The sequence below is a fragment of the Stegodyphus dumicola genome, chromosome 12, assembly GCF_044657685.1.
Source record: "Stegodyphus dumicola isolate Sdum_Otavi_A_Nest chromosome 12, ASM4465768v1".
In the NCBI taxonomy this organism is placed as follows: Eukaryota; Metazoa; Arthropoda; class Arachnida; order Araneae; family Eresidae; genus Stegodyphus; species Stegodyphus dumicola.
The window spans coordinates 73,411,978-73,421,985 of record NC_140779.1 but is presented as its reverse complement, the minus strand read 5'-3'; the positions used below and the strand labels follow the sequence as shown (position 1 = coordinate 73,421,985).

The following is a 10,008-nucleotide window of genomic DNA, read 5'->3' as shown; positions in this document are numbered from 1 at the left end:
GACGCAGATTATAAATTCAAATTATATCCATATTGCCAGATTGGTAGATTACAATCCAACGGTCGAACATCCAATCAAACGGCCTCGAACCATCCGCCACAATATTATTCAGCAAGTTATTTTGACTCTTATATAGTTTATATAATATTTACATGAGTAGATCTATTTATTCAACAATGATTTAGTATTCTTCAGTGCTGTATATTTTGTTTTCCCAATTGTGTTTCACAAAACCAACTCTACGTATTATTTCAAACTCTATGTCTGCGCTTATATTCTTTCAAAGCTACTTGCGTTGTTCTAACGTTTCCTTGTTGCTGTTTTTATCAAGATCTATTATATTTTCATCATTTCAACTATTCGCTGCCACTTAAGCGTCAGTGTACAGTTTCGCACTCATTTCTGCCTACCTATGTCCATTACCAGCTCGAACAGCTATAATTGTCTCACCGTTTATCGGCAGTCTTCTGTGCTACTACTGAAGCTCTGCAATTAAATGTTTCGTAATTAATAAACAGTCAGCGGATAAGTGTTTTGTTTCGAATTCCGTTTTCAATATAATGACTAGTTGCAGAGCCACGCCAAAAAAATTTAACCAACAAAGCAAATCTCAAAACTGTGCACTCGAGTCTTTTCAACCGCTCTCACATTTGTCTTTGATTTGTTATATTTTAGTGACCTTAGTATTGCTGCCAACTAATGAACACAACTGCAAACTAAAAAAGCAACCATTAACGTTATAAATTAATATTTAAAGTTAAAATGTAACACTAAATTATAAAAAGAAGAGAAAATTCTAGTAGATAATCTTGCAAAGATAAAGGGCTATAATTAGATTTTAGAATTTCGTTTCAAAAAAAATTTTCTCTTTTTCTCTTTCATGCTATTTGCTGTTTTCTCCATTGCTCCAATTTTTTGTTCTTAGTTTCCTAATTTATAACAAGCAAGGTAGTTAGTACAATACTGTATGAGAAGAGAGTATTGTACATACAGTATTGTACTACTGTACAATACTGTATGTACAATACTGTTAGTACAATACTGTATTTTTTGCCATTACTAGTTTCCAACGCTAAGTATTTTACTGTATTTATTTTCTTTTCTCGTGTAGCATAATTTCTCACCCTTCAATGACATTGTTTTTTAAAATGTGTTGAGCCACAGCTCCTGGTAACTTTTAGGCGAGCTTACTACAATTTCTAATATATATATATGTATATACACATGTTGTATATATATATATTATCTGGCATATGATAGTTCTGCACACCTGATCTGACACTCTTCTCATTCAAATTGCTACCAAAAGTGATCTTATCAGCATTTCATTTGGCAGTCAGAGTTAGATCATGACTCCATACTTCAAATTATGTTGAATCAGTAGGTAGAAAAGATAATGCAGAGTAACAGACAAAAATACTAATACATTAATGTATTAAATCAAGCTCACTTAGTAAGGTTGGTTTAATATATTTAATATTGGTTTAATATATGAGGTTGATTAAACGCAATTGCGAAATTCACCGTAAAAAATATAATATACGAAAAAATAACGAATATTCATGTTCCATGAACTGATTTCTCTCTTTCATTTAAATGGAAAAAAGGTCTCTTTAAGCAGGTGACATTCGAAGTTCACATTAAAAGACTTCATGCAATGATAACAATGATGGTTTCAATGCATAAAAATTATTGAATATAATTGAAATACAAATGAATTTATTTAATTCCAAGTTACGAACATACCTTATAATCACACATTTACACTAATAACGACTAAATAATAGATATAATAATATTTGATATTACTAAATCTGTCATAAAATAGGTTTATCATGGAATATAATAATATTTGATATTATTATATCTGTCATAAAATAGGTTATATCATGGAATAAATGTGAAGCAAACACGAAAATATTAAAAGTCGGAAAATTCAGCTATTGTAACTCAGTTTTAAATGTTTACCATAGATGGCAGCAGTAACACTTCCCTAATTTTAGAAAGCATGTTTGAATCATATTTATTTTACATATCTGTTCAAAAATGGCAAAATGCGTAATACAAAATTAACTTGACGTGCTATATTTATAGTAGTCTGCTTCTTCATAGGTGCTCTTAACATATCATTAAACATGCTTTTTTTTAGGAAGAAAAAAGATGGAAATATAAATATGAGAATTAATGATGATATAAAATTTTCTTTTATTCATTAGACACAAGAATTTTATTTATTATTTTATTTTATTTTATTTTACTTTTTTTTACATTTATTTATAAAGCACAATGAATTATTTTTCAAAATTTTTATTACTTTTTTGTTGTTGTTTTGATATTACCTTTCACTCAGATATTTAGTTCATATATCTGTTAATAGATGGCAGCAGTCATGAGAGGACTTGTTAATATGTTGCTGTAGGTATTATCGGGTTGCTATAGCTAGTGTTCACTAATATCAGGAAAGAAGTGAGAAGGTAACAAAAGAAATATAAAAATTTAAGTATTAAACAAAAATATTGTTCTTAGATATTATCTATAAATAACATAACTTATAACAAAGAAAGTTTAAGTATAAGATATTATAAACTACATAGCAAAGCTCACAAGGGCTATCTGCCTAAAGATGAAGATGCTTAAACGGAAAACGGTTCTAAGGGATATTGACTAGCATACATGTTATGCAATGGGAAAAACCACGAATTCCTATTGCCAGTCTATTTGCTGTGCCGAACTCCCAGTATCCACGGTCTTAAATACTCGGCCGCTGTTTGTACGGAATCAGCATTGTCCGATAGAAGAAAATACTTCCAAGAACAATATCATGTGTTCCCCTTTATCGACAACAAAGCTCCCTCCCTGAAAGATAGTTGTTATCTAGTTTGTTCAGTGGACCCAGCCGCGAAACACTGGTAGTTTCTCGATAGATACATGGAGATTTCCTGGCTTCACTTCAGTGCAAGTACATACCATTGCTTTTCATCTACTAATGGCTGCATTCTTAAGAGAGGTGTTAAGACCAAAAAGGACGGGAGTAAGCTGCGATGTATATCCGAGCGACGAATGTCGAAATCGAATTATAACTTGCTGTATATGTTCCTGCTCTTTGTTGTGTACTGCGTTCGTGAGTCAATAAAAGTCGGGATTTAATTAATGTTTTCGAAAGAATCAATCTCGTTCGACAGGTAGGCAAAATTTAAATTATTCTGTTTGTTCGGATGTTGAAATGCTGAAATTGAACTTGAAGCTTTTTCATTCATCAACAGAAAACTATTGAAAGTTTCATGTTCTAGTTTCGGTTTCAAGGGAAAAGGCTCATTGAATGAGTTTTTAAGGTTTAGCATGCCTTCGTGGTGTAGTGGCCAGCACGCTCGACGCATATTCGAGAGGTCCGTGGTTCGAGCCCCGGCGAGGGCATTGTTCATTTTTCATCTCTTCAAAAAAGTCTTGATGTCTCTACAGTGGTGCGCGAACTAAAAAAAAGGTGATGAATGATGCTTCTCCATATATACTCCTTTAAAAGGGGAAATATATAAGGTATTTTTCTCGCCTATTTAGCATGCTTTCATACTGTAGTGGTCAGCACTCTCAACGCGTATTCGAGGCACGGCGACGGCATTGTTCATCTCTTCTACTTAAAAAAAATCCTAATGTCTCTACAAGTTTTCCTTTTGGGGGGGGGGGCATGTGTAATGTGAATACTAGCGATTTTCCCTTAAAACTTTCTCTACGGAAGCATTTTTCCTTATATATTCAGGCAATTATATCGTACTTTGTTTTAATCAATTTCCCGGAATTCTTCTGAAGGAACTGCTCCTGTAATTCGATTAAATAAAATAATATTAATTATTAATCTTCTCGTGTACAAGAGGAATACAATTATAAAATGAGCAATTGGCAAATAAGGTATGGAAATCTTAATAACGCTCCCTACACTTATACTATTAATAAGATTAATAAATAATGCTTTTAACTAAATCAGGGGATCTTAGGCCGAGATTCTACGGCGCCTAAGCGATAATCGAACTCTCCTAGAAAGCTTTATTTTAAAATCAAATTCCGAAATTAAGGCCTTAAAAACAAACGCGAAGAATGGTATAAAATATTAGCTTTATTTCGCTTTAGAAAATATAGTGTTATTGTTTTAATATACATTTTTCACTTAGATCACAACTTTTTAAATATTAGTCTTATTTCCTTCGCCTGGATCTCTCCAAACTCTTCCTGATTTTCGCTAGTTCATCGGCAGATGGCGCCAGCACGCCTTTCCTTTTGCTTCCTATCGCAATGGCAGCAGCCGAAGTGGTGACGAGGCAGAAGAGAATTGCAGCACTGGATACGGATATTAAAATGATTTTACACTCGCCGCTCATGGAACTGGATGTCACTTCGATGTCAGAAGCCGATGACACAATCGGCGCTGAAAATAAAAATGAAGTGTACCTTTAAAATGTAGATTTTTCATGAAAAAGAGAAAAACTTCCTTCAAAAAAATTGAAATGATACAAATATAATACTGTAGTACTAGGATTATCCGAACTGTACCGGAAAAAGTTGAACTTAGAGCAGATATTTCCCTATCGAGCGATACATCCCTCCCCCCACTGAAAACAGTGTTGTATGGAGAGTTATAAGCTATTTCACGTTAGTGGAACGGTGATGGCTAACTGTATGATGAGATTCCACTCTCCCCATATACTCCCATTCTAGGCAGGCGAGATTGAAACAGGGGCGATATTCCAGTAGGGTAATGATCGGCTACATTACCCAGAAGGATTCCTTTATAATAGCGCTTCATCATAAAAGTACCGGCACTTTTATGCGAGTTGTCCACTATTCGAGAAAACAGAAATTTTTATAAGAGTGCCTTGGCATAAAGGTTCTCTTTCTCATTATTAAAATCAGACAAAAGAAACTTTTATGAAGGAGACACTTACCTTTATGTCAGGTTATCGTTATGCTAATAGAATTTTCATTTGTTTTATTACTCTGAGCAATAAGTTAGAAGCCTACGCGCTTAGTATCATCTCGGCAGCAAAGTACCCATAACTTCATGAAAGTTGCTTTTTACAATTTAGAAGCTGATGTTCATTAGAGGGTATCATTTATGCGAAAGCATCTTTGTAGAGTTTTCTGAAAGTGGCCAATTTGCACAAAGGTGACAGGTACAGGTGCAAGTGAGGGCGACACCAGAATTTCGCCATAGATTGCACAGATAGAGTCTCACCACATAAACGGTTTAGTTCCACACCGATTTGATGAAAGACATCTCGGAAAACGGCCCTAGAGTCAGCCATCTCTCTTTCCCATATCACCAAACAGTTCGAGAAGCTTTCGGCTGGCCAGTGCATTGAGTATTCCTATGCCGTACAGGGATTGTACAAACTTTCATACCTTCTCTAGTATATGGATCTTCTTCATATACGAAACACAAGTCCATCGGTTCTCTAATTAGCATCGCTAACTACCATACCGATCAGGACAGAGCGCTTATGTGACAAGATACTATTAAAGCTGTGATACTATTATAATTCCCAAAACGGTATATATCCTACCTAGATATTTCCGAGGCCTCGGAAGATTTCCCTATCCAGCATATGTGAGATTTGGTGAAATGCCTACTGCCTCCATGCCACAGTATTCCGGATTTTGAATACATTGTCCAGTAAATTTCTGCCCTCTTAAGGCGCAGAATAATATCAGGGGACAGTTCATACAGATATTAGAAAATCAAGTTTTAGTTTTTTACGGCTAATTTAAGTTTACTTAATTTAGCAGACCGAACGCAAAACGGTGTCATTCGCAACGATTAGATTACGTGCCATAGATACCTTTGTAATTAAGAAAATTGGGGCTTTAGAATTAGGATCATTTCCCAGGTTTCAGGAATTCAAAGATTTGTGCATCTCATTCCTACAGTAAAGTTTCGCAATACATTGGCAATACTTTGATGGCAATCTTCGGTTTATGAATATCCCGACAAATGCATAAATGCTGAACTGCATTCCAAGAAATCAAAGTTCGAATCCCGAAATGAGATCTCTAGTGTGAAGTGGGCAGATAATTGATATTTTTTTTGTAATTCTAGACTCTATATAATTAATTCATGCAGTGTTAAGTCTTGAGCACAGAACTTACTTTTAGCGAATCCTCCGAATGTGACAGTCAGCTGGAAATCTTCTGTAAAGTTCTTCACCAACGGATCGTCCCAATGTGTAGAATTGACTGGCTGATACTCTCTGCGTTTTCGTTTCTTTCCAACACCCCTCTGACCATCTCCTGGACAAAATACCTGCAGAAAGGGAATGATAATGAAACGATAAGCAACACTATGAGTCTACTAAGACATCGTTTCGTGTTCATGTTGTAAAATGTTGACCCAGTTGGTACATAAAACCGCATGTTAATGGGTCTGAAACAGTGTGGTTGTTTCATACTAATTTATAACTATTCCGCTGAGAGATTTGAGTTTAATAATGTTTCCTATGTTTTTTTTTTTTTTTTTCCAAGGAGCATTTTCAGTTTTACTTAAAGAGACTTAACGACTAACTGTTGGCGACTAACATACAGATTAGTGACAGATCTAGGAAGTGGTGAAGTACATCATGCATCATCATGACCTTATGAAATGAGGCGTGGTGAAATGTTTCATCAAAGTGCTGTCTAAATTCATTTGTTGAGCATGTGCTGTTTCTTCATCTTCTTAGAATGTCTAAATTACATTACCGATATCATTGATTCCTTGCTACGAGAAATACTGTAATTATCTTTAGATATTGACATGTCGCAGTGACCGTGTGTCCTTCTTTCTCAAAAAGGTATGGTCATATTATTCTCACTTCAGGACGGCAAATGAAATGGCACGATTTCATCTGGATGATGATGGCCAGCCAGATTTGGGTAGATCATTATCGAGAACGCTAAGTAATAATACATAAAAGACAATATATATTAGGAACTTCAGCCACAATATTTCAACCCCATCGGGGGGAGGAATACCTTACCTGTTGACAGTCGGCTAATTCGACGCAAGCCACCACTTGAACAGAGAGACGGAGAGATTCGCCATCCAGCATATTTTGAAACATAAAAGCTTTGAAGTTGAAGGTGACCACCAACGGATTTTGAGGGTCCCTTTGAGGATGGATGGGAGCCACTGGTCTGTAAAGCGGATTCCGGCAGCTGAAACAAAGCAAAATGACTTACTTTTTCCTCTCACTGATGACAGCCAGCCAGATTTGGGCCAAGAACAAAGATATCAAATAAAAGATCTTGTGAGGAAGAGAAATGCCTCAGTATCCAAATTAAGATTAGACAAACATCAATATCAAAGTAATCATAGTTTCACAAAAAACAAATTGCATTTTAAAGGAAATAAGTCTTCTGAAAATATTGTATTCTCTTGACCGAAGTATTACAAGTAAGAAAAAATCAGTAAAAGCTGTAGAATGAAAACTTCAAAGTAACTGATTTGAAATGCCCTACAAATGTAAAACAACAACAACAAAAAAAGTCTTCCGTGGATAAATTCTTACTTATCTCGTTTCCCTGTTTTAAATGGCGGGTTTCTAGTTTACAGAATATAACATTTTCACATCATGAAAAAGCCGTAGTATGCCTTTGGAAATGCATACTCTATAAAACCAACATTGAATTTTAGTTCATTTTCAAATAAAATTATTTCATTCTTTAAATATAGGCTCCTGCATATTGTAGAAACCTAAACAGAATTTTGTATAATTATGGAAAGTTTACTTTTTGAAATACTTTTGTAGTAAATAGTATTTGTTTAAATCTAGTCTTTTTCAAAATCATAAATGTCTCTCTCTTGGGAGCTTTTCGTTACAGAAAGAGGGAATTAAATTTCAAAAAAGCTGTACTTTTCAATTATATTTAGATATAATTTATTCAATACTTTGAACAGGTTACATATAAAATAGCATCATATTTTATACTTCTTATCCCCATAAAATATTACTTTTACTATTGTAATACTAATAGTATTTATACTACATTATCATTTTCATTATCATTATCATTATTACTTTTGCATAGCCTCATACACGTCTAATTTTTAAATCCATTAAGGGGACTCATACACCTTAAACCCCTTATGATCTTCGAATATGTGACTGTTGCAAGAATTGAGATATTTTATTTATTTTAAAAGCAATTACTTCCAACTTTTTACATCTGACTACATAATATAGCTGCTTTGGAAAATAGTAACAGAAACTTTGTGTTGCCATAAATATTTTTGTAATTTAATTCTCTTTGTGACAAAATATTTCGCCATGTTTCCACCTTGCGCGCAAGATATTTTAAAAATGGCTAATGGGTCATACTTGAAATTTGATGGAATTCTTTATATGGGCACTACTTCCTAATTGAACCAACAATCTGATGAATATTTTAATACTGAAAAATTTTATAGACGAAAACATTAAAATTTTTTAATAAAATACATTTTATAAACTTAACTCAAAATAAAATAAATATTTAACATGAAATTTTTAGAATTTTAGGTTCACAATAGTTTCCAAATGTTATAAAAGCTATATATTAAATATGGAATTAAATTATCAAACAGAATGTTTTAAACTGTGCGCGCAAGTTAGAAACATGATGAAAAATGTTCTCACAAAGGGGATTAAATTATAAAAATATTTGTGGCAACACAAACTTTCTGATTATTCTTTCAGAAAACAGCTATATTATGTAGTCAGCTGTAAAACGTTGGTAGCAATTGCTTTTAAAATAAATACGTTATCCCAATTCTTGCAACAGTCACTTATTCGAACATCTTATTGGTTTTAAGGTGTATGAGTCCCCTTAAATTAAATAATTAGCATGAAAATAAAAATATTATCTTTTCTGTTATTTTCACTGGTAAGTTTTGCAAATAAATATGAAATGAACTAGTCATTTTAATGTACAATTAAGTAATGAATTGTCATATATTTCTGTGTATAGGACGAAAAATTTTATTAGACATTTTCTTACTGAAACTTGAGTATCGGGATATACATAGAGATACAGAGAGAGAGTTTAAGATGACTCGCAATTAATTCGATCAGAAATGCCTTGGAAAAGTACTAATAATTGAAATTAACTGAAAAAGTATCATTTTTTATTTTACTCAATAATGCTATAGATTTGTCAAATTACTGAATATCAGTAACTAACTTGGCAGTTTCGTGGATTTCTCGGTAGTCCTTCTACTCAACAGCCCAGATGAATGGCACCGTCCCTCTGTTTCACCAGCTATATAGTCATCATCTACCTTGTAAATAATATCATATTCAGCTTCTCCGATAACATTACTGAAGCTTGAGGGATCGTTTATGGCCCATTTTTCGAAAGACTGAGGAATTTTCGCCCACCTTCATGTAATCTAATAAATATAGTTAAGTTAGGCGACCAGCTTTTGGCGATATATATAATTCGATTTACAGGGCGAATTTAAATTCAGTTTATGGATGAATTTTTCAGTTTGGGATAAATTTTTACAGCCGAGGACTTAAATCTGACGGATTGGTTCAGGTTCGAAAATATGCGCAAGTAGATTGTATTCTAATTATACAATTTTAATTAAATATTCTTACAAAAAGAGTAAAGGGCGTTATAAAAAAAACGTTCAAGCAAGGAAGCCATGATCCAAAATGTTTGGAGAACACAACTTTCAAGCAACGCATACCGAAATTTTCCAACACTCAATCAAAGCATAACATTTGGTGCCATGCTGGGTTTAATCCTGCAGGTGTAAATTTTATATAGCAAAGTAAACTTACCCATCACTAAACACTAGCTGCGCAACGTCATGAGCTGTAACTGCATCCGAATGGGACGGCCTGTGATCTCTGTAAATTGCATTCTCCCCTGCATCTAAACTGTTGCCAGGTGCGTCGTGCCCATTGGAAGGATATCCACGAACATTGCCACCAAATTTGTTTCCAGATACGCGAGTTATTATAACATCTTTCAACATAGCGTAGTTCCAACCTGAGGAAA

The 10,008-nt window shown here is 33.9% G+C and overlaps 1 protein-coding gene and 1 non-coding gene across 2 annotated transcripts in view; one reads left to right on the top strand and one right to left on the bottom strand.

Annotated features, from left to right (window-relative positions):
• Positions 1-3,341: 3,341 nt before the first annotated feature.
• Positions 3,342-3,414, top strand: TRNAM-CAU (transfer RNA methionine (anticodon CAU)). Its single transcript has one exon. It is a non-coding gene; the product is annotated as a tRNA-Met (tRNA).
• Positions 3,415-4,094: 680 nt separating this feature from the next.
• The window catches only part of LOC118199846 (uncharacterized), a 61,361-nt gene continuing 55,447 nt past the window's right edge, over positions 4,095-10,008 (bottom strand). The window contains exons 8-11 of the mRNA XM_035371708.2: positions 9,789-9,999; positions 7,002-7,179; positions 6,136-6,289; positions 4,095-4,417 (exon numbers count right to left, since the gene is read on the bottom strand). Coding sequence (XP_035227599.1) covers positions 4,188-4,417; positions 6,136-6,289; positions 7,002-7,179; positions 9,789-9,999 — 773 coding nt within the window. The 3' untranslated portion in view covers positions 4,095-4,187. The remainder of the gene's footprint in view (positions 4,418-6,135; positions 6,290-7,001; positions 7,180-9,788; positions 10,000-10,008) is intronic.